This window comes from Pecten maximus, chromosome 17, assembly GCF_902652985.1.
Source record: "Pecten maximus chromosome 17, xPecMax1.1, whole genome shotgun sequence".
Lineage (NCBI taxonomy): Eukaryota > Metazoa > Mollusca > Bivalvia > Pectinida > Pectinidae > Pecten > Pecten maximus.
This window is the reverse complement of record NC_047031.1, coordinates 3274975-3299983: the sequence shown is the minus strand read 5'-3', so window position 1 is coordinate 3299983 and position 25009 is coordinate 3274975. Positions and strand designations below refer to the sequence as shown.

General features: G+C 39.3%; 1 protein-coding gene across 1 annotated transcript in view; it reads right to left on the bottom strand.

The window, feature by feature from the left end:
* The window catches only part of LOC117315839, a 45665-nt gene extending 21024 nt beyond the window's left edge, over nucleotides 1–24641 (bottom strand). Inside the window, exons 1-5 of the mRNA XM_033870242.1 lie at nucleotides 24623–24641; nucleotides 24289–24357; nucleotides 23867–23983; nucleotides 23544–23589; nucleotides 23121–23235 (exon numbers count right to left, since the gene is read on the bottom strand). Of these exons, the coding sequence (XP_033726133.1) occupies nucleotides 23121–23235; nucleotides 23544–23589; nucleotides 23867–23983; nucleotides 24289–24357; nucleotides 24623–24641 (366 nt within the window). The remainder of the gene's footprint in view (nucleotides 1–23120; nucleotides 23236–23543; nucleotides 23590–23866; nucleotides 23984–24288; nucleotides 24358–24622) is intronic.
* Nucleotides 24642–25009: the final 368 nt, after the last annotated feature.

Genomic DNA, 25009 nt, shown 5'->3' with positions numbered 1-25009 from the left:
ATTTCCTCTATTGGGCCCCGCCCCTCAGGCCCCTTGGGGGTCAGAGTCACCATTTATGCCAAATCTGTTCCCCTTCCCCCAAGAATGTTTCTGATTAAATTGGATTGAAATCCATTCATAACTTTATGACTAGTAGCGATTTGAAGGAATTACCTCTATTTCCTCATTAGGCCCCGTCCCTCAGGCCCCTAGGGGGTCAGAGTCACCATTTATGCATAATCTGTTCCCCTTCCCCCAAGAATGTTTCCGACCAAATTGGGTTGAAATCCATTCATAACTTTATGACTAGTAGCGGTTTGAAGGAATTACCTCTATTTCCCCATTAGGCCCCGCCCCTTTGGCCCCTTGGAGGTCAGAGTAATCATTTATGCAAAATCTGTTCCCCTCCCCTGAAGGATGTTTCTGACCAAATTGGTTAAAACCCTTCAAAAATTTTGACATGGTTAAAATTCCCTTTTTTTCCCCATTCCCCCCCTTTGGGGCCCCTTTTTGGACCGCTCGGCCCTTTTCCCCAAGATTTTAAAATTTTTTCCCAAATTTGATAAGGTTTTTAAAGGAATCCTCTATTTCCAAAATTGGGGGGCCCCCCCTCACCCCTGGGGGCAGGCCCCCTTTCCCCAAAAGGGGTTTCCCCCCCAAAAATTTTTTCCCTCCAAAAGGTTTTTCAAATTTTTAAATTTTTAAATAGCATTTAGAATTAAAATTTCCCTTTTCCCCCCCCGGCCCCTTGGGGGGCCCCTTTTGCAATTTTTCCCTTAAAAATTTTTTCGAAAAGGGTTTAAATTCAAATTTATACTTAGGATTAAGAATTAAATTTTTTCCCCTTTTTCCCCGCCCCGGCCCCGGGTCAAGTAATTTTTTGGCAAATCTGTTCCCCCCCCCAAGAATTTTCGCCCAAAATTTGGGTTTAAATCCTTCAAAATTTTATGACAGACTTTTTTAAGGAACCCCCATTTCCCTTTTTGGCCCCGCCCCCCCCCTTGGGGCAGAGTAACCATTATGCAAACTTTTTCCCTTTCCCCCAAGGATTTTTTCAAAATTTGGGTTAAAACCATTAAAACTTTATGACAAGAGCGTTTAAAGGAATTCCCAAATTTCCCCAGGGGGCCCCCCGCCCTCGGGCCCCTTTGGGTAAGCACCATTTTAAACTTTTCCCCTTCCCCAAATTTTTTCTTTTTTAAAGGGGGTTTGAAATCCTTTCAAATTAACTGTAGGGGTTTGAAAAAATTCCCCTTTTTCCCTTGGCCCCCCCCCCCTAGGCCCTTAGCAATTTTTCTTCGGTTTTTTCCCCAAAATTTTTTCTCCAAAATTTTTAAATACAAATTTTAAAATGGCTTTTGGGGGGCCCTTTTTCCCCTTGGCCCCCCCCCCTTTTGGGCCCCCGGGGGTTAAAAATTTTTAAAAATTGTTCCCCCCCCCAAAGGATTTTTTGCCCAAAGGTTTTAAAAATAATTTTTTCATGGGAAAAAATTTCCTCACCCCTTGGGGCCCCCCCCCTTTCCCCTGGGGTAGGCCCCCTTTTTAAAAAAAATTTTCCCCTTCCCCAAATTTTTCTCCGGGGGGTTAAATCCTTAAAATTTTGATTCGTTTGGAAGGCCCTTTTTTTCCCCTTTTCATTAGCCCCCCCCCTCGGCCCCCTTCGGAAATTTTTCTGCCAAAATTGGTTTCCCCTTCCCCTGAAATTTTTCGAAAAAAGGGTTAACCCCCTTTCAAATTAGACTGCTTTGGTTGGCACTTTCCCCTTTTTGGGGCCCCCCCCCAAAGGTTGGGGTAATTTTTGGGGAAATTTCCCCTTAAAAAATGTTTCGAAAAAAGGTTTAAAACCCTTTCCCATAACCTATGCTTTAAAGGAAATTTCCCCTTTTTTTTTTTCCCCCTTCCCCCTTTTTCCCCCCGGGGGGTCAATCACATTTATGCATATTTGGTTCCCTTTCCCCAAATTTCCCCGGGGGTTAAAACCTTATCAAATCTGGCTTAAGGATTTCACCCCATTGGGTTTTTCCCCTTGGGAGTAGGGGAAATCTTTTTGAAAAATCTTTTCCCCCTGGGGGTTTTTTTTGGGCCGGGGGTTCAAATCCATTTTTTTTTTCCCCGGCGATTTTGGAATTGTAAATTTCCCCCCTTCCCCCCCTTAGCCCCTTGGGGCGAGTAATTACAAAATTTTCCCCTTTCCCCCCCCGGTTTTGGGTTAAATTTTAAACCTTAAAACTTTTCCGTTTTTTAAAATTTTTTCCTCTTTTCCTTGAAGGCCCCCCCTGGGCCCCGGGGGGCCCCTTTATGATAACTTCCCCCTTCCCCCCAAATGTTTCTGCCCAAATTTTGGTTTAAAACCCATTCATAATTTTATGATATAGGGGTTTAAGGGAAATTACCTCTTTTCCCCATTAGGCCCCCCCTTTTTGGGCCCTGGGGTCAGGAAACCATTTAAATTTTCCCCTTCCCCGGTTTTTTAAAAAATTTTTTTTTTAAAAAAACCCCCAAAAAAAAAAAAACCCCCCGGGCCCCCCCTTCCCCCCGGGTTTGGGGGGGGGTTTTAAAATTTTTTCCCCCGGGGCCCCCCCAAAATTTTTTTAAAAATTCCCCCCTTAAAATTTTCCCAAAAAAAAATTTTTTTTTTCCCCCCCCCCCCCCCGGGGGGGAAAAATTTTTAAAAACCCCCCCCCCAAAAATTTTTTTAAAATTGGGTTAAATCCTTCAAAAATTTATGACTTTTTTAAAAAATTTTTTTTTTTTTCCCCCCCCCCCCCCCCCTTTTTGGCCCCGGGGTTGCTTTTTTTCCCTTTTAAAAAAACCCCCCCTTTTTAAAATTTTTTAAACCGGGGGTTTAAACCTTTAAAAAGGGGGAAATTTTAAAATTTTTTTCCCCCTTTTTTTGGGGGGCCCCCTTTTTGGGGGGGGTTTTTTCCCCTTTCCCCCTTTTTTTTCCTTTGGGAAAAATTTTTTTGGGAAAAACCTTTTTAAAATTTTTTTAAAATTTCCCTTTGGGGGGCCCCCTTTAACCCCCTTGGGGCCCCCCCCCCAAAGGGGCCCCCCGGGAATGTTTTTTTTTGGGGGGAAAAAATTTTTTTTTCCCAAATTTTTAAAAAAATTTTTTTGGGCCCCCCCCGGGGGGGCCCCCCGGGGAAAATTTTTTCCCCCCCCCAAAAAAACCCCCCCCCCCAAAAAATTTTTTTAAAATTTGGTTAAAACCCCAAAAAAAAACCCATTTTTTCCCCCCCTTTTTTGGGGGGCCCCCCCAAACCTTTTGGGGAAAAACCCCCTTTTAAAAAAATTTTTCCCCCCCCTTTTTTTTTCCCCCAAAAATTTAAAAACCCAAAAAGGGGGGGAAAAAAAAAACCCCCTTACCCCCCCCCCCCCCTTTTTTAAAAAAACCCCCCCCCCCTTTTTTTCCCTGAAAATTTTTTGAAAAAATTTTTTTTTTTCCCCTTTTTTTTAAAGGGAAAAATTTTTTTTCCCTTTTTTCCCCCCCCCCCCCTTGGGCCCCCCCCGGGGGGCCCCCCCCAAGGCCCCCCCCTTGGGAAAAAATTTTAAAAAATTTTTTTTTAAAAAAAAAATTTTTTTTTTCCCCTTTTTTGGGGTTTTTTTAAAAAAAAATTTTTAAAAAACCCCCCAAAAATTTTTCCCAAGGGGGAAAAAAAAAAATTTTTTTTCCCTTTTTTTTTTTTTCCCCCCCTTGGCCCCTTTGGGAAGTTTTCCCAAAAAATTTCCCCCCCCCCCTTTGGGGGGTTTTTCCTTAAAAAATTTTTTTAAAAAAAATTTTTTTTTAAAAAAAATTTTTTTTTTTCCCCCCCCCCCCTTTTTTTTTTTTTGGGGGGGAAAATTTAAAAAAAAACCCCCCCGGGGAATTTTTTTTTTAAAAACCCCCCCCCCGGGGAAAGTCCCTTTTTAAAAAATTTTTTTTCCCCCCCCCCCAAAAGGGGGGGCCCCCCGGGAAAAAAAAAATTTTTTTTTTAACCAAAATTTTTCCCCCCCCCCCAAAATTTTTGCCCCAAATTTTTTTTAAAAATTGGAAATTTTTTAAAAAATTTGTTTTCCCCCTTTTAAAAAAAAATTTTTTTTGGGGGGCAAAAAATTTTTAAAAATTTTTTTTTTCCCCCCCCCCGGGGGGGGGTTTTTTTAAAAAAATTTTAAATTTTTTCCCCCCCCCAAAAAGGTTTTCCCCCTTTTTCCCCCCCCAAAAAAATTTTTTTTTTTGGGGGGGGGGCCCCCCTTTTTTAAAATTGGCCCCCCTTCCCCTTTTTTGGAAAGGGGGTTAAAAAAATTTTTTTTTTTTCCCCTTTTTTTTTTAAAAAATTTTTTCCCCCCCCGGGGTTGGGGTTTAAGGGAAAAAATTTCTTTTCCCCCCCCAAAGGTTTTGGGGCCAAATTTTTTTTTTTTTTTTCCCCCCTTTTTTTTAAAGGGAAACCCCCTTTTGGGGGGTTTTGGCCCCAAAAAAACCCATTTTTTCCCCCCCCTTTTTTTTGGGGGGGGCCCTTTTTTAAAATTTTAAAATTTTTTAAAAAGGGTTTTGGAAAAATTTTTTCCCCCTTTTTTTTCCCTTGGGGGAAACCAATTTTTTAAAAACCCCCCCCTTTTCCCCCGGGGGTTTCGAAAAAAAATTTTTTAAAAATTTTTTTTTTAAAATTTCCAAAAAACCCCCAAATTTTAAAAAAATTTCCCCCCGGGGAAAATTTCCCCCCTTTTTTAACCCCCCCCCCCCCCCAAAATTTTTGGGGAAAATTTTTTTTAAAAAGTGGGGGGGGGGAAAAAATTTTTTTTTTCCCCCCCCCCCTTTTTTTTTTTTTTCCCCCCCCCCGGTTTTTTCCCCCCCCTTTTTAAAAAAAATTTTTTTAAAAAATTTTTTTTTTAAAAAAAAAAAAATTTTTTTTTAAATTCCCCCCGGGGGCCCCGGGGGGGGCCCCCCCAAATTTTTTTTTGGGGAAAATTTTTCCAAACCTTTTCCCCCCTTTTTTTTAAAAAGGGAAAGGGTTTTTGGGTTTTTTTTGGGGGGAAAATTTTTTTGGGGGGCCCCCCCCCTTTTTTTCCCCCCTTTGGGGGCCCCCTTTGGGAAATTTTCCCCCCAAAATTTTTTTTTTTTTGGGGCCAAAATTTTTTTTTTTTTGGGGCCCCCCCCGGGGGGCCCCCCTTTTGGGGGGGCCCCCCCCCTTTTTTTTTTTTTTAAAAAAAATTTTTGAAAAAGGGTTTAAAAAATTTTTTTTTTGGGGGGGTTTCCTTTTTTTTTTGGGGGGCCCCCCTTTTTTGGGCCCCCCCTTTTAAAAAACCCCCCCCCCAAAAGGGTTTAAAAAAAAATTTAAAATTTTTAAAAGGGGAAAAAAATTAAAATTTTTTCCCCCCCCCCCCTTTTGGGCCCCCGGGGGGGGGCCCCTTTCAAAATTGTTCCCCTTCCCCAAAATTTTTTTTTTGGAAAAAAAAAATTTTTTTTAAAAAAAAGGGGGTTTAAAAAATTAAAACCCCCCTTTCCCCCCCCCCCCTTTGGGGGGGGGGAAAATTTTTTAAAAATTTTTCCCCCCCCCCCCCGGGGGGGAAAAATTTTTTTTTTTTAAAAAAGGGAATTTTTTTTTCCCTTTTTCCCCCCCCCCCCCCCCCGGGGGAAAGTTTTTTTTGGTTTTCCCCAAAGGGTTTTTTTTTTTTAAAAAAAAAAAAAAAATTTTTTTTTTCCCCTTTCCCCCCCCCTTTCCCCCCCCAAAAATTTTTAAAAAATTTTTCCCCTTTTTAAAAAACCCCCAAAATTTTTTTTTTTTAAAAAAAAATTTTTTCCCCCTTTTTTTTTAAAAAAATTTTTGGCCCCCCTTTCCCCTTTTTTTTTTAAAACCCCCCTTTTTCCCCCAAATTTTTTTTTTGGGGTTTTTTAAAATTTTTTTCCCCTTTTTGGGCCCCCGGGGGGGGGCCCCCCTTTTTTTTTTCCCCCCTTTTTCCCCTTGGGGTTTTTTTTAAAATTTTTTTCCCCCCGAAAGGGGGGGGTTTTTTTAAAATTTTTTTTTCCCCCCCCCAAAACCCCCCCCAAATTTTTTTTTCCCCTTTTAAAAATTTTTTAAAAAAACCCCCCCCAAAAAAAGGGGCCCCCTTCCTTTTTTTGGGGCCCCCCCCTTTTCCCCCCCCCCCTTTTTTTTCCCCCGGGGGTTTTTTTTTAAAAAAATTTTTCCCCCCCAAATTTTTGGGGTTTTTAAAAAACCCCAAATTTAATTCCCCCCCCCCCCTTTTTTTTTTAAAACCCCCCCTTTTTGGGGGGCCCCCCAAATTTTTTAAAATTTTTCCCCCCCCAAAAATTTTTTTTAAAAAGGGCAACCCCAAAATTCCCTTTTTTTTAAAAAAACCCTTTTTTTTGGGGGGGGGCCCCCCCAAATTTTTTTTCCCCCAAAATTTTTTTAAAAATTTTTTCCCCCCTTTTTTAAAAATTTTTGGGGGGGGAAAACCTTTTTTTTCCCCCCCCGGGGGGCCAAATTTTTTTAAAACCCCGCCCCCCCCCGGGGGGAAAAAATTTTTAAAATTTTCCCCCCAAAATTTTCCTTTTTTGGGGAAATTAACCCATTTTTTTTAAAAGGGGGGAAAAATTTTTTTTTTTTTTGGGGGCCCCCCCGGGGTTTTAAAAAATTTTTTCCCCCCCCTTTTTTAAAAGGGGAAAATTTTTTTTTCCCCCCCCCTTTTTTTTTTTGGGGAACCTTTTTTTTTTCCCCCCCCGGGGTTTTTAAACCAAAAAAATTTTTTTAAAATTTTTTCCCTTTTTTTTTTTAAAAATTTTAATCCCCCCCCCCCCCGGGGGGTTTGGGGCCCTTAATTTTCCCTTTCCCCCCCCAAACCCTTTGGGTAAAAATTTTAAAAATTTTTTTTCCCCCCCCCAAAAAATTTTCTTTTTTTAAAAATTTTTTTCCCCTTTTTTAAAAAAAATTTTTTAAAAATCTTTTCCCTTAAAAACCCCCCAAAAAAAAACCCCCGGGGGTTTTTTTAAAAAAAAACCCTTTTTTTCCCCCCTTTCCCGGGGGGGGAAAAAAAAAAAATTTTTCCCCCCCCCCCCCCCCCGGGGGGTTTTTTGGGGGAAACCTTTTTTCCTTTTTTTTTTGGGGGGTTTTTTTCCCAAATTGGCCCCCCCACCCAAAAAGTAAAAAAAAATTTTTTTTTTCCCCCCCCCCGGGCCCCCCCCTTTTTTTTTAAAAACCTTTAAAAAATTTTTTTTTTTTTTCCCCCTTTGGGCCCCTTTTTTTCCCAAAAATTTCAAAAATTTTTTTTAAAAATTTTTAAAAAGGGGCCCCCCTTTTCCCCTTTTGGGGGTTTTTAGGTTTTTTTTCCCCCCCCGGGGCCCCCCAAATTTTTCCCCAATTAAATTTTAAAAATTTTTTAAAAAAAATTTTTTTTTTTTGGGCCCCCCCCCCCGGGGGGGGGCAATTTTTTTAAAATTTCCCCCCCCCCCCCCGGGGGTTTAACCCCCTTTTAAAAAATTTTTTCCCCCCAAAAAGGTTTTTTTTTTTTAAACCCCCCTTTGGGGGGGGCCAAAATTTTTTAAAACCCCTTTTCCCCCCCCGGGTTTTGGGGGGGGTTTTTTAAAAATTTTTTTCCCAAAAATTTTTCCCTTTTTTTAAAAAATTTTTTGGGTTTCCCGGGGGGGAAAAAATTTTTTTTCCCTTTCCCCCCCCGGGGGCCCCTTTTGGGAAAATTTTAAAATTTTTTTTTCCCCCAAAAAAAAATTTTTCTTTTTTAAAACCCCCTTTTTTTTGGGGGGGTTTTTTTAAAAAACCCCCCCCTTTTTTTTAAAAAAAAAGGGGGTTTAAACCCCAAAAAATTTAATTTTCCCTTAAAAGGAATTTTCCTTTTTTTTTTTTTTTTTTGGGGGGGGGGGAAAAATTTTTTTCCCCCCCCCCTTTTTTTTTTGGGGGGTTTAAATTTTTAAAATTTTTTTAAAATTTTTAAAAATTTTTTTTTTTTTGGGAAAAAAAAAAATTCCCCCTTTTTTTTTCCCCCCCCCCCCCGGGGGGGAAAATTTTTAAATCCCCCCCCCCCCAAAAAGGGAATTTTGAAAAATTTTTAACCCCCCGGGGTTCCCCCCCCTTTTTTTTAAAAAAAATTTTTCCCCCCCCCAAATTTTTTTAAAATTTTTTTTCCCCCCCAAATTTTCTAAAAAATTTTTTTAAAGGGAAATTTTTAAAAAATTTTTGGCCCGGGGTTTTTTTTTAAAAAACCCCCAAAAAAAAATTTTTCCAAATTGGGTTCCCCCCTTTTTTTTTTGGGGGTTTTTAAAAATTTTTTTTTTTAAAAAAAACCCCCCCCTTTTCCCCGGGGGCCCCTTTTCCCCTTTTTTTTTTCCCCCCCCCCCTTTTTTTTTTAAAAAAATTTTTAAAAAAAATTTTAAGGATTAAATTTTTTTTTCCCCCCCCAAAGGGGGGGGGGCCCCTTTTAAAATTTTTTTTTTTTCCCAAAATTTTTTAAAAGGGTTAAAAAAAAATTTTTAAGGAAAAAAATTTTCCCCTTTTTTGGGGGCCCCCCCCCGGGGGGGAAAAAATTTTAAAAAAATTTTTTCCCCCGGGGGGGAAAAATTTTTTTAAAAAAAAATTTTTTTTTGGGGGCCCCTTTTTTTCCCCCCGGGGCCCCCCCCGGGGGTTGGGGTTTTTTAAAAACCCCCCCCCCCCTTTTTTAAAAAAAAAATTTTTTAAAATTTTAAATTTTTTTGGAAATTTAAAAAAAAATTTTTTCCTTTTTTCCCCCCCCCCCCGGGGGGGCCCCCCCCCCAAAAAAAACCCCCCCCCAAAACCCCCCCCCCCAAAAATTTTTTTTTTTTTGGGATTAAAATTTAAATTTTTTAAAAAAAAAGGGGGTTTCCCCTTTTTGGGGGAAACCCCCCCAAATTTTTTTTCCCCCTTTTTTTGAAAATTTTTTTTCCCCCCCCCAAAGGGAAACCTTTTTAAAACCTTTTTCCCTTTTCCCCCCCCCCCGGGGGGGGGGGGCCCCCCCCCCCTTTTCCCCGGGGGGCCCCGGAAAATTTTTAAATTTTTTTTCCCAAAAAATTTTTTTAAAAAAACCCCAAATTTTAAAAAAAAATTTCCCTTTTCCCCAGGGGGGCCCCCCTTTCCCTTTTTTAAAAACCCCCCCTTTTTTTTTCCCCTTTCCCCAAAAGGGCTTTTTTAAAAATTTTTTCCCCCCCCCCCCCCCTTTTTTTTTTTTTGGGGGGCCCCCCTTTTCCCCCCAAAAAATTTTTAAAATTTTTTTTTTTTCCCCCTTTAAAATTTTTTTTAACCTTTTTTAAAATTTTTAAAAAAAATTTTTTTGGGGGAAAATTTTTTTTTTTCCCCCCCCCCCCCCTTTTTTTTTTGGGGGGGGGAAACCCAAAAAAAAGGGGGCCCCCCAAAAATTTTTTTTTTTGGGGGGGCCCCCTTTTTTTTGGAAAAAATTTTTCCCTTTTTTTTTCCCCCCCCGGGTTTTTCCCCCCCGGGGGGTTTAAAACCATTTTTTAAAATTTTCCCTTTTTAAAAATTTTTCCCCAGGGGGCCCCCCTTTAAATTTTTTTTAAAAAAAAAACCCCCCCCCCCCCCCCTTTTTTTGGGGGGTTGGCCCAAAAAAAATTTTTTTTTTGGGGAAGGGAACCCCCCTTTTTTTAAAACCCCTTCCCCCCCGGGGGAAAAATTTTTTTTCCCCCCCCCCCCCCTTTCCCCCGGGGGTTTAAAAATTCAAAAAAAACCCCCCTTTTTTCCCTTTTTTTTTTCCCCCCCTTTCCCGGGGGGAAAAAAAAAAAAATTTTTTTTTAAAAAAGGGGGTTTTTGGGGGGCCCCCCCGGGGGTTTTTGGTTTTTTTTTAAAAAAAAAAATTTTTTTTTTTAAAAAATTTTTGGGGGGGGCCCCCCTTTTTTTTGGGGCAAGTCCCTTTTTAAAATTTTTTTTTTCCCCAAATTGGGGGGTTTTTTAAAAATTTTTTTTTTTTAAAAAAAAACCCCCTTTTTTTCCCCCCCCGGGGGCCCCCCTTAAAAAACCCCCCAAAAAAATTTTTTTTCCCCCAAAACCCCCCCCCTTTTTTTTAAAAAAAATTTAGGGTTTTAAACTTTTTTTCCCCAAAAATTTTTCCCCAAAACCCCCTTTTTTTTTAAAAAGAAAAAAAAATTTTTTCTTTCCCCCCTTTTGGGGAAAAAATTTTTTTTTAAATTTTAAACCCGCCCTTTTGGCCCCTTGGGGGTCAGAGTAATCATTTATGCAAAATCTGTTTCCCTTCCCTGAAGGATGTTTCTGACCAAATTGGGTTCAAATCCATTCATAACTTTATGACAAGTAGCGATTTTAAGGAATTGCCTCAATTTCCCCTATTGGGCCCCGCCCCTCAGGCCCCTTGGGGGTCAGAGTCACCATTTATGCAAAATCTGTTCCCCTTCCCCCAAGAATGTTTCTGATTAAATTGGATTGAAATCCATTCATAACTTTATGACTAGTAGCGATTTGAAGGAATTACCTCTATTTCCTCATTAGGCCCCGCCCCTCAGGCCCCTAGGGGGTCAGAGTCACCATTTAAGCATAATCTGTTCCCCTTCCCCCAAGAATGTTTCTGACCAAATTGGGTTCAAATCCATTCATAACTTGATGACTAGTAGCGATTTGAAGAAATTACCTCTATTTCCCCGTTAGGCCCCGCCCCTTTGGCCCCTTGGGGGTCAGAGTAACCATTTATGCAAATCTGTTCCCCTTCCCCAAAGGATGTTTCTGACCAAATTGGATTTAAATCCATTCATAAATTTATGACTAGTAGCGATATAAAGGAATTACCTCTATTTCCCCATTACGCCCCGCCCCTTTGGCCCTTGGGGGTCAGAGTCACCATTTATGCAAAATCTGTTCCCCTTCCCGCAAGAATGTTTCTGATCAAATTGGGTTCAAATCCATTCATAACTTTATGACTAGTAGCGATTTGAAGGAATTACTTCTATTTCCTCATTAGGCCCCGCCCCTCAGGCCCCTAGGGGGTCAGAGTAATCATTCATGCAAAATCTGTTTCCCTTCCCTGAAGGATGTTTCTGACCAAATTGGGTTCAAATCCATTCATAACTTTATGACAAGTAGCGATTTTAAGGAATTGCCTCAATTTCCTCTATTGGGCCCCGCCCCTCAGGCCCCTTGGGGGTCAGAGTCACCATTTATGCAAAATCTGTTCCCCTTCGCCCAAGAATGTTTCTGATTAAATTGGATTGAAATCCATTCATAACTTTATGACTAGTAGCGGTTTGAAGGAATTACCTCTATTTCCTCATTAGGCCCCGTCCCTCAGGCCCCTAGGGGGTCAGAGTCACAATTTATGCATAATCTGTTCCCCTTCCCCCAAGAATGTTTCTGACCAAATTGGGTTGAAATCCATTCATAACTTTATGACTAGTAGCGGTTTGAAGGAATTACCTCTATTTCCCCATTAGGCCCCGCCCCTTTGGCCCCTTGGGGGTCAGAGTAATCATTTATGCAAAATCTGTTTCCCTTCCCTGAAGGATGTTTCTGACCAAATTGGGTTCAAATCCATTCATAACTTTATGACAAGTAGCGATTTTAAGGAATTGCCTGAATTTCCTCTATTGGGCGCCGCCCCTCAGGCCCCTTGGGGGTCAGAGTCACCATTTATGCAAAATCTGTTCCCCTTCCCGCAAGAATGTTTCTGATTAAATTGGATTGAAATCCATTCATAACTTTATGACTAGTAGCGGTTTGAAGGAATTACCTCTATTTCCTCATTAGGCCCCGTCCCTCAGGCCCCTAGGGGGTCAGAGTCACCATTTATGCATAATCTGTTCCCCTTCCCCCAAGAATGTTTCCGACCAAATTGGGTTGAAATCCATTCATAACTTTATGACTAGTAGCGGTTTGAAGGAATTACCTCTATTTCCCCATTAGGCCCCGCCCCTTGGGGGTCAGAGTAATCATTTATGCAAAATCTGTTTCCCTTCCCTGAAGGATGTTTCTGACCAAATTGGGTTGAAATCCATTCATAACTTTATGACAAGTAGCGATTTTAAGGAATTGCCTGAATTTCCTCTATTGGGCGCCGCCCCTCAGGCCCCTTGGGGGTCAGAGTCACCATTTATGCAAAATCTGTTCCCCTTCCCGCAAGAATGTTTCTGATTAAATTGGATTGAAATCCATTCATAACTTTACGACTAGTAGCGGTTTGAAGGAATTACCTCTATTTCCTCATTAGGCCCCGTCCCTCAGGCCCCTAGGGGGTCAGAGTCACCATTTATGCATAATCTGTTCCCCTTCCCCCAAGAATGTTTCCGACCAAATTGGGTTGAAATCCATTCATAACTTTATGACTAGTAGCGGTTTGAAGGAATTACCTCTTTTCCCCCATTAGGCCCCGCCCCTTTGGCCCCTTGGGGGTCAGAGTAATCATTCATGCAAAATCTGTTTCCCTTCCCTGAAGGATGTTTCTGACCAAATTGGGTTCAAATCCATTCATAACTTTATGACAAGTAGCGATTTTAAGGAATTGCCTCAATTTCCCCTATTGGGCCCCGCCCCTCAGGCCCCTTGGGGGTCAGAGTCACCATTTATGCAAAATCTGTTCCCCTTCCCCCAAGAATGTTTCTGATTAAATTGGATTGAAATCCATTCATAACTTCATGACTAGTAGCGATTTGAAGGAATTACCTCTATTCCCTCATTAGGCCCCGCCCCTCAGGCCCCTAGGGGGTCAGAGTCACCATTTATGCATAATCTGTTCCCCTTCCCCCAAGAATGTTTCTGACCAAATTGGGTTCAAATCCATTCATAACTTGATGACTAGTAGCGATTTGAAGAAATTACCTCTATTTCCCCGTTAGGCCCCGCCCCTCAGGCCCCTAGGGGGTCAGAGTAACGATTTATGCAAAATCTGTTCCCCTTCCCCAAAGAATGTTTCTGATTAAATTGGGTTGAAATCCATTAATAAATTTATGACTAGTAGCGATATAAAGGAATTACCTCTATTTCCTCATTAGGCCCCGCCCCTTTGGCCCCTTGGGGGTCAGAGTCACCATTTATGCAAAATCTGTTCCTCTTCCCCCAAGAATGTTTCTGACCAAATTGGGTTCAAATCCATTCATAACTTTATGACTAGTAGCGATTTGAAGGAATTACCTCTATTTCCCCGTTAGGCCCCGCCCCTTTGGCCCCTTGGGGGTCAGAGTAACCATTTATGCAAAATCTGTTCCTCTTCCCCAAAGGATGTTTCTGACCAAATTGGATTTAAATCCATTCATAACTTGATGACTAGTAGCGATATAAAGGAATTACCTCTATTTCCCCATTAGGCCCCGCCCCTTTGGCCCCTTGGGGGTCAGAGTCACCATTTATGCAAAATCTGTTCCCCTTCCCGCAAGAATGTTTCTGAACAAATTGGGTTCAAATCCATTCATAACTTTATGACTAGTAGCGATTTGAAGGAATTACCTCTATGTCCTCATTAGGCCCCGCCCCTTTGGCCCCTTGGGGGTCAGAGTAACCATTTATGCAAAATCTGTTCCCCTTCCCCCAAGAATGTTTCTGACCAAATTGGGTTCAAATCCATTCATAACTTTATGACAAGTAGCGATTTTAAGGAATTGCCACAATTTCCTCTATTTGGCCCCGCCCCTCCGGCCCCTTGGGGGTCAGAGTCACCATTTATGCATAATCTGTTCCACTTCCCCCAAGAATGTTTCTGATTAAATTGGATTGAAATCCATTCATAACTTTATGACTAGTATCGATTTAAAGATATTACCTCTGTTTCCCCATTAGGCCCCGCCCCTTTGGTCCTTTGGGAGTCAGAATCATCATTTATGCAAAATCTGTTCCCCTTCTCCCGAGAATGTTTCTGACCAAATTGGGTTGAAATCCATTCATAACTTGATGACTAGTAGCGATTTGAAGGAATTACCTCTATTTCCCCATTAGGCCCCGCCCCTTTGGCCCCTTGGGGATCAGAGTAACCATTTATGCAAAATCTGTTCCTCTTCCCCAAAGGATGTTTCTGACCAAATTGGGTTCAAATCCATTCATAACTTGATGACAAGTAGCGATTTTAAGGAATTGCCTCTATTTCCCCTATTGGGCCCCGCCCATCAGGCCCCTTGGGGGTCAGAGTCACCATTTATGCAAAATCTGTTCCCCTTCCCCCAAGAATGTTTGTGATTAAATTGGATTGAAATCCATTCATAACTTTATGACAGTAGCGATTTGAAGGAATTACCTCTATTTCCTCATTAGGCCCCGCCCCTCAGGCCTCTAGGGGGTCAGAGTCACCATTTATGCATAATCTGTTCCCCTTCCCCCAAGAATGTTTCCGACGAAATTGGGTTGAAATCCATTCATAACTTTATGACTAGTAGCGATTTGAAGGAATTGCCTCTATTTCCCCGTTAGGCCCCGCCCCTTTGGCCCCTTGGGGGTCAGAGTAACCATTTATGCAAAATCTGTTTCCCTTCCCTGAAGGATGTTTCTGACCAAATTGGGTTCAAATCCATTCATAACTTTATGACAAGTAGCGATTTTAAGGAATTGCCACAATTTCCTCTATTTGGCCCCGCCCCTCAGGCCCCTTGGGGGTCAGAGTCACCATTTATGCATAATCTGTTCCGCTTCCCCCAAGAATGTTTCTGATTAAATTGGATTGAAATCCATTCATAACTTTATGACTAATATCGATTTAAAGATATTACCTCTGTTTCCCCATTAGGCCCCGCCCCTTTGGTCCTTTGGGAGTCAGAATCATCATTTATGCAAAATCTGTTCCCCTTCTCCCGAGAATGTTTCTGACCAAATTGGGTTGAAATCCATTCATAACTTGATGACTAGTAGCGATTTGAATGAATTACCTCTATTTCCTCATTAGGCCCCGCCCCTTTGGCCCCTTGGGGATCAGAGTAACCATTTATCAAAAATCTGTTCCCCTTCCCTGGAGGATGTTTCTGACTAAATTGGGTTTAAATCCATTCATAACTTTATGACAAGTAGCGATTTTAAGGAATTGCCTCAATTTCCCCTATTGGGCCCCGCCCCTCAGGCCCCTTGGGGGTCAGAGTCACCATTTATGCATAATCTGTTCCCCTTCCCCCAAGAATGTTTCTGACCAAATTGGGTTCAAATCCATTCATAACTTGATGACTAGTAGCGATTTGAATGAATTACCTCTATTTCCCCGTTAGGCCCCGTCCCTTTGGCCCCTTGGGGGTCAGAGTAACCATTTATGCAAAATCTGTTCCCCTTCCCCAAAGGATGTTTCTGACCAAATTGGATTTAAATCCATTCATCACTTGATGACTAGTAGCGATATAAAGGAATTACCTCTATTTCCCCATTAGGCCCCGCCCCTTTGGCCCCTTGGGGGTCAGAGTCACCATTTATGCAAAATCTGTTCCCCTTCCCGCAAGAATGTTTCTGACCAAATTGGGTTCAAATCCATTCATAACTTTATGACTAGTAGCGATTTGAAGGAATTACCTCTATTTCCTCATTAGGCCCCGCCCCGCAGGCCCCTAGGGGGCAGAGTCACCATTTATGCATAATCTGTTCCCCTTCCCCCAAGAATGTTTCCGACCAAATTGGGTTGAAATCCATTCATAACTTTATGACTAGTAGCGATTTGAAGGAATTACCTCTATTTCCCCATTAGGCCCCGCCCCTTTGGCCCCTTGGGGGTCAGAGTAATTATTTATGCAAAATCTGTTTCCCTTCCCTGAAGGATGTTTCTGAACAAATTGGGTTCAAATCCATTCATTACTTTATGACTAGTAGTGATATAAAGGAATTACTTCTATTTTCTATGTAGGGCCCCGCACCTTTGGCCCCTCGGGGGTCAGAGTCATCATTTATGCAAAATCTGTTCTCCTTCCCCAAAGGATGTTTCTTATTAAATTGGGTTGAAATCCATTCATAACTTTATGACAAGTAGCGATTTAAAGGAATTACCTCTATTTCCTATATGGGGCCCCGCCTCTTTGGCCCCTCGGGGGTCAAGGTCACCATTTATGCAAAATCTGTTCCCCATCACATAAGAATATTTCTGACCAATTTGGGTTTAAATCCGTTGATAACTTCATGACTAGTAGCGATTTGAAGGAATTACCTCTTATTGCCCCTTTGGCCCCTTGGGGATCAGAGTCACCATTTATGCAAAATCTGTTCACCTTTCCCAAAGAATATTTCTTACTAAATTGTGTTAAAAACCATTCATAACTGTATGACTAGTAGCGATTTAAAGGAATTACCTCTATTTCCCATATGGGGCCATGCCCCCCTTTGGCCCATCAGGGATCAGAGTCACCATTTATGCAAAATCTGTCCCCCTTCCCCAAAGAATGTTTCTTATTAAATTGGGTTCAAATCCATTCATAACTTTATGACTAGTAGCGATTTAAAGGAATTACCTCTATTTCCCATATGGGGCCCCTTCCCTTTGGCCCCTTTGGGAGTCAGAATCATCATTTATACAAAATCTGTTCCCCTTCCCCCAATGATGTTTCTGACCAAATTGGGTTCAAATCCTTTCATAACTTTATGACTAGTATCGATTGAAAGATATTACCTCTGTTTCCCCCCTTAGGCCCCGCCCCTTTGGTCCTTTGGGAGTCAGAATCATCATTTATGCAAAATCTGTTCCCCTTCCCCCGAGAATGTTTCTGACCAAATTGGGTTGAAAACCATTCATAACTTGATGACTAGTAGCGATTTGAAGGAATTACCTCTATTTCCCCATTAGGCCCCGCCCCTTTGGCCCCTTGGGGATCAGAGTAACCATTTATCAAAAATCTGTTCCCCTTCCCTGGAGGATGTTTTTGACTAAATTGGGTTTAAATCCATTCATAACTTGATGACAAGTAGCGATTTTAAGGAATTGCCTCAATTTCCCCTATTGGGCCCCGCCCATCAGGCCCCTTGGGGGTCAGAGTCACCATTTATTCAAAATCTGTTCCCCTTCCCCCAAGAATGTTTCTGATTAAATTGGATTGAAATCCATTCATAACTTTATGACTAGTAGCGATTTGAAGGAATTACCTCTATTTCCTCATTAGGCCCCGCCCCTCAGGCCCCTAGGGGGTCAGAGTCACCATTTATGCAAAATCTGTTCCCCTTCCCCCAAGAATGTTTCTGATTAAATTGGATTGAAATCCATTCATAACTTGATGACTAGTAGCGATTTGAAGGAATTACCTCTATTTCCTCATTAGGCCCCGCCCCTCAGGCCCCTAGGGGGTCAGAGTCACCATTTATGCATAATCTGTTCCCCTTCCCCCAAGAATGTTTCCGATAAAATTGGGTTGAAATCCATTCATAACTTTATGACTAGTATCGATTTGAAGGAATTACCTCTATTTCCCCATTAGGCCCCGCCCCTTTGGCCCCTTGGGTAGCACACCACAGTAAAACAGCCTGGCCATGGGCAATTTTTTGTTAAGCAAATAACTCCTGTATTATGATATGTATAAAAAATGAAAAAATAAATGTACACTATAATTGGTATATCCAGTATGAAGTAGTACATACAGGCTTCACATTTATTAAAACAAAAATCAATAAATTGGTTCCGGATTTTAAATATCCGGATTTTCCGAACGTGTGTTTACACAGGAAATTTAGTTTCGCCTACAGCGCAAAATGGAAGCCCACAGAAAAGGTAAGATAGCGGAAAAACTTAATTTACAACATATGTCCAAACAAGATTAATTCTGTCTTTGGGATAGAGATATTTAATTTTAAATAGGTTTCAGAAAAAAAATTGTGTAGAGAATTGTGCCATTTTGGGTTAAATATCATAATATTTTGCAATTTTTGAGAATTTTTTAAGCTGTTACCATGGTATTCACAGCTCTAAAAATCACAGAAAATATCAGTTTACTTATCCTTCAGAGCTCTATTAAAATTGCAAATGTTGTACAGATTTCAAATATATATACTTTATTAGAGGTTATATGTAAGGTTAACTGGCAATGTTTACATATCTAAAGCATGTGCCATATTTTTCAGAATTTGGCATTTTTACTGTACACTGCTACCTTATAAGGGCTGAAAAATGTTATTTTTTGGAAATTGTGCTTAATTATGCTTGATTAAGCTTCATTTAAGTTCATTATTGCTGAAAAATGCATAAAAACAATTTAAAACTTGTTTATTATCTGGCTTGTCATATTAGAGGAATCAAGGGAGGTAACTCGCATATTTACCCATTTTAAGGGTGGGTTAATTAAGCATAATGTTAATGAGTCAGTGTAAATTGAAAAGATATTCTATGTTTTATAACAAACCCAAAATAACTTATTGGGTATCTAACAAACCATATAGACTGAATTCTGGTTTGTTTTACCTGATTTATTACCCCGTATCCATGGAAACTATTACAGTAAGTGTTATTTTTTGAAATATTTGGTGAAACCATTATTTTCAATTTATTTATACATTGGTAAGCATGTAATTTCAATTGATGGAGTGTACGGTTGATACAATATTGTCAATTATTGTCACTTCCTTCGGTAAAGCAGAAAAAATAGCATTTTCCGCATAAAATGGGATCAGCGGACACTTTCATATGATCATTGGTACATATCTGAATTACCGGGGTGGAAACAGATGACTGTGATGTCATAGGCATGACATTTTGAAATCTTGGATGTCATGTCATGATTTATCAGTTAGAATATTGCATGTGTTGCTAAGCTGAGGTTTGGAAAGGAATTTGGTTATTTATTATGACACCATTGAGTATTTATGACGTCATAGATACCATATGATGACGTCATAGTTACTGATGACGTCATGGTAACTATGACGTCATATTACAAGGCTAAATTTGATAGTTGTATAGTATTTTTTGCTTGATTACATGCACAGAGACTCAAAGTACCACATTCAACTCAAAACACAACTTTATTCAAGAGATATACAGAATTATGGGAGTTTTCATCTTTAAAATTACCTCCCCTTATTACTGGATTGGGAGAAAAAGTTGTCAAAATACACCTCTCAGGGAAATCAGCAATACTCGGTGACTATTAAAGATACACAGTAACCCGATATGTCATTTTGTTCGTCGGAACATATTCTAGACATTCATGGGGTTTTTAGTAAAATTAGAATTAACAAAAGTGATGTATAAGGTAGCACACCACAGTAAGACAGCCTGGCCATGGGCAATTTTTTTGTTAAGCAAATAACTCCTGTATTATGATATGTATAAAAAATGAAAAAATAAATGTACACTATAATTGGTATATCCAGTATGAAGTAGTACATACAGGCTTCACATTTATTAAAACAAAAATCAATAAATTGGTTCCGGATTTTAAATATCCGGATTTTCCGAACGTGTGTTTACACAGGAAATTTAGTTTCGCCTACAGCGCAAAATGGAAGCCCACAGAAAAGGTAAGATAGCGGAAAAACTTAATTTACAACATATGTCCAAACAAGATTAATTCTGTCTTTGGGATAGAGATATTTAATTTTAAATAGGTTTCAGAAAAAAAATTGTGTAGAGAATTGTGCCATTTTGGGTCAAATATCATAATATTTTGCAATTTTTGAGAATTTTTTAAGCTGTTACCATGGTATTCACAGCTCTAAAAATCACAGAAAATATCAGTTTACTTATCCTTCAGAGCTCTATTAAAATTGCAAATGTTGTACAGATTTCAAATATATATACTTTATTAGAGGTTATATGTAAGGTTAACTGGCAATGTTTACATATCTAAAGCATGTGCCATATTTTTCAGAATTTGGCATTTTTACTGTACACTGCTACCTTATAAGGGCTGAAAAATGTTATTTTTTGGAAATTGTGCTTAATTATGCTTGATTAAGCTTCATTTTAGTTCATTATTGCTCAAAAAATGCATAAAAACAATTTAAAACTTGTTTATTATCTGGCTTGTCATATTAGAGGAATCAAGGGAGGTAACTCGCATATTTACCCATTTTAAGGGTGGGTTTATTAAGCATAATGTTAATGAGTCAGTGTAAATTGAAAAGATATTCTATGTTTTATAACAAACCCAAAATAACTTATTGGGTATCTAACAAACCATATAGACTGAATTCTGGTTTGTTTTACCTGATTTATTACCCCGTATCCATGGAAACTATTACAGTAAGTGTTATTTTTTGAAATATTTGGTGAAACCATTATTTTCAATTTATTTATACATTGGTAAGCATGTAATTTCAATTGATGGAGTGTACGGTTGATACAATATTGTCAATTATTGTCACTTCCTTCGGTAAAGCAGAAAAAATAGCATTTTCCGCATAAAATGGGATCAGCGGACACTTTCATATGATCATTGGTACATATCTGAATTACCGGGGTGGAAACAGATGACTGTGATGTCATAGGCATGACATTTTGAAATCTTGGATGTCATGTCATGATTTATCAGTTAGAATATTGCATGTGTTGCTAAGCTGAGGTTTGGAAAGGAATTTGGTTATTTATTATGACACCATTGAGTATTTATGACGTCATAGATACCATCTGATGACGTCATAGTTACTGATGACGTCATGGTAACTATGACGTCATATTACAAGGCTAAATTTGATAGTTGTATAGTATTTTTTGCTTGATTACATGCACAGAGACTCAAAGTACCACATTCAACTCAAAACACAACTTTATTCAAGAGATATACAGAATTATGGGAGTTTTCATCTTTAAAATTACCTCCCCTTATTACTGGATTGGGAGAAAAAGTTGTCAAAATACACCTCTCAGGGAAATCAGCAATACTCGGTGACTATTAAAGATACACAGTAACCCGATATGTCATTTTGTTCGTCGGAACATATTCTAGACATTCATGGGGTTTTTAGTAAAATTAGAATTAACAAAAGTGATGTATAAGGTAGCACACCACAGTAAGACAGCCTGGCCATGGGCAATTTTTTTGTTAAGCAAATAACTCCTGTATTATGATATGTATAAAAAATGAAAAAATAAATGTACACTATAATTGGTATATCCAGTATGAAGTAGTACATACAGGCTTCACATTTATTAAAACAAAAATCAATAAATTGGTTCCGGATTTTAAATATCCGGATTTTCCGAACGTGTGTTTACACAGGAAATTTAGTTTCGCCTACAGCGCAAAATGGAAGCCCACAGAAAAGGTAAGATAGCGGAAAAACTTAATTTACAACATATGTCCAAACAAGATTAATTCTGTCTTTGGGATAGAGATATTTAATTTTAAATAGGTTTCAGAAAAAAAATTGTGTAGAGAATTGTGCCATTTTGGGTTAAATATCATATTTTGCAATTTTTGAGAATTTTTTAAGCTGTTACCATGGTATTCACAGCTCTAAAAATCACAGAAAATATCAGTTTACTTATCCTTCAGAGCTCTATTAAAATTGCAAATGTTGTACAGATTTCAAATATATATACTTTATTAGAGGTTATATGTAAGGTTAACTGGCAATGTTTACATATCTAAAGCATGTGCCATATTTTTCAGAATTTGGCATTTTTACTGTACACTGCTACCTTGGGGGTCAGAGTAACCATTCATGCAAAATCTGTTCCCCTTCCCCAAAGGATGTTTCTGACCAAATTGGATTTAAATCCATTCATAACTTTATGACAAGTAGCGATTTTAAGGAATTGCCTCAATTTCCTCTATTGGGCCCCGCCCCTCAGGCCCCTTGGGGGTCAGAGTCACCATTTATGCAAAATCTGTTCCCCTTCCCCCAAGAATGTTTCTGATTAAATTGGATTGAAATCCATTCATAACTTTATGACAAGTAGCGATTTGAAGGAATTACCTCTATTTCCTCATTAGGCCCCGCCCCTCAGGCCCCTAGGGGGTCAGAGTCACCATTTATGCATAATCTGTTCCCCTTCCCCCAAGAATGTTTCCGACCAAATTGGGTTGAAATCCATTCATAACTTTATGACTAGTAGCGATTTGAAGGAATTACCTCTATTTCCCCATTAGGCCCCGCCCCTTTGGCCCCTTGGGGGTCAGAGTAATCATTTATGCAAAATCTGTTTCCCTTCCCTGAAGGATGTTTCTGACCAAATTGGGTTCAAATCCATTCATAACTTGATGACAAGTAGCGATTTTAAGGAATTGCCTCAATTTCCTCTATTGGGCCCCGCCCCTCAGGCCCCTAGGGGGTCAGAGTCACCATTTATGCAAAATCTGTTCCTCCTCCCCCAAGAATGTTTCTGATTAAATTGGATTGAAATCCATTCATAACTTTATGACTAGTAGCGATTTGAAGGAATTACCTCTATTTCCTCATTAGGCCCCGCCCCTCAGGCCCCTAGGGGGTCAGAGTCACCATTTATGCATAATCTGTTCCCCTTCCCCCAAGAATGTTTCCGACCAAATTGGGTTGAAATCCATTCATAACTTTATGACTAGTAGCGATTTGAAGGAATTACCTCTATTTCCCCATTAGGCCCCGCTCCTTTGGCCCCTTGGGGGTCAGAGTCACCATTTATGCAAAATCTGTTCCCCTTCCCCCAGGAATGTTTCTGACCAAATTGGGTTCAAATCCATTCATAACTTTATGACTAGTAGCGATTTGAAGAAATCACCTCTATTTCCCCGTTAGGCCCCGCCCCTTTGGCCCCTTGGGGGTCAGAGTGACCATTTATGCAAAATCTGTTCCACTTCCCCAAAGGATGTTTCTGACCAAATTGGATTTAAATCCATTCATAACTTTATGACTAGTAGCGATATAAAGGAATTACCTCTATTTCCCCATTAGAGGCCCCGCCCCTTTGGCCCCTTGGGGGTCAGAGTCACCATTTATGCAAAATCTGTTCCCCTTCCCCCAAGAATGTTTCTGACCAAATTGGGTTCAAATCCATTCATAACTTTATGACTAGTAGCGATTTGAAGAAATTACCTCTATTTCCCCATTAGGCCCCGCCCCTTTGGCCCCTTGGGGGTCAGAGTCACCATTTATGCAAAATCTGTTCCCCTTCCCCCAAGAATGTTTCTGACCAAATTGGGTTCAAATCCATTCATAACTTTATGACTAGTAGCGATTTGAAGAAATTACCTCTATTTCCCCGTTAGGCCCCGCCCCTTTGGCCCCTTGGGGGTCAGAGTAACCATTTATGCAAAATCTGTTCCCCTTCCCCAAAGGATGTTTCTGACCAAATTAGATTAAAATAGTTGCCATTCTGCTATCAGTGTTTACCTCTGGATAGACAATGGTAGAGCCTCTTTTATTCTGTGAGGATGCTATCATGCCCAAAATCTCAGAGATGCCTTGACTATCCTGAGTTACAGTAATGGACACAGCATCAGAAGGTCTACAAAGGAAACAATATGCATTTACATGTATGGTGCAAACAACTATTTACTTGTGTTGGGTTATATTTATTCATAAATCAATTTTACGTCTTTGAGAAAAAAAAAATACTAAAAAATATCTTATATGTACTTAAGATGTTGTCTTTAGGCCTGGAATTAAAACTAAGCTTGTGACAGTCGTGATAGTACAGGCCCAACTTCCATGCATTATGGAACAGTTTTGGAAAAAGTAAATTATTATTTTGAAAGTTATACAGACACTTATAGCAAACAAGCATTGAAGGACACGGCAAAAACAACAACATACTTATTTTGCTCTTCACATTGTTGTTGTGGAATGTTAGATAACCCATCTGAAACAAATGAATGAAATTATCAATTTTCAGACAACTAAAAGTTTTATGAAGAGCAAACGTTTGTCACAAAATTATAAAGAATATCTTATTAAATGCTCTGAAAAATCTCCACACTTTTTCAGATTGCATGAACATAATAAATTAAATGTTCTTTTACACTTATATAAAACTATATACATGTATTCATATTTTTAAAAAGGTTACTTGAAACCTCTCAAACTCAGAGAACAATTCTAAGCATACTGAGGAGTCACCCATGTGGTCAGTTACATACCTTTCAGACTATTTCGCTGGGTGACGTCTTTAGTCTGGACGTCTTTAGTCTGGGTGACGTCTTTATCATCCTTTTGTCTGGCAGAGCACAACCTCCTGTCCTTTATGGTATCATCATCTGAAAAATATACATTAATGTCTGTTTATACCCATGGCCATCAAAACATATTCAATACATAACTGTTCCCAATTCCTTAAGAGAGTTTATTTGCAATCAGAGCTCTTTAAAAAGGCATACTTAAGAGTTTGTTATATTGGCAGGTTCATATATATATATTTATCTTTATGACTTTTTAGCTACATGTGTATAAATTAGGTTTCTAAAATTCTGTAAGAAATTTGTTTGAAGTTAAGTGGCAAAGCTCTTGGAAAAAAGGCTAAGAATTAAACAAAAACCTTGATGAGTAGGAGGAGATACTGTACCATCCCTGTGGCCGTGATTTGAAGGTGACTGCGTTCCACCATCTATGTCACCTGTACTGTCATGAATTTCTGAAAAAAAAAAATTAATATCAATAAAATACATGAATACGTACAAAATCATATTATCAAATTTTCAATATAGGGAACTGGAAACATTACAATGGCCACAATGGCCAAGCCTAGACTATACATGTTTATGTCTATTTCTCTCTCTCTTATCAACAGAAGTAATATTATATTTGGTGTGTGCCTGTAACAATGATATTTTATGTAAATGAAAAAGTCAATAAGACCATGATGGACCAGGGATCTCTGAGCAATTTGAAACGGATACCCACAGCAGTTTTGATCATATTCCTTCAATGCTATATAGCCGAACCCTTTTTACCAGAAGACTACAATTTAATTAAGACATAATGATATCGGAGATGTACCTCCATTAACATAAACATTAGGCAAATCTATAAACAATGAATTACCTGTGGATATGTTTTAAGGCATATAGCGTTGTTTTAAAATATGGTTTTAAAGAATTTTTATTTTAATTTACCAGTGATATTGTAAATTTGTTAATTGTTGAAGTTGGCTGTAAATCTCGAAAATTTCCACGTTATTGAAAAAAAAATATGTGCTTGAACTATCTGCTTGTTCAATCTGACTGGCGGTTTTCTTAAGAAATAATTAACGATGATTCCTGTATTGTTGCAGGATATACAACGAG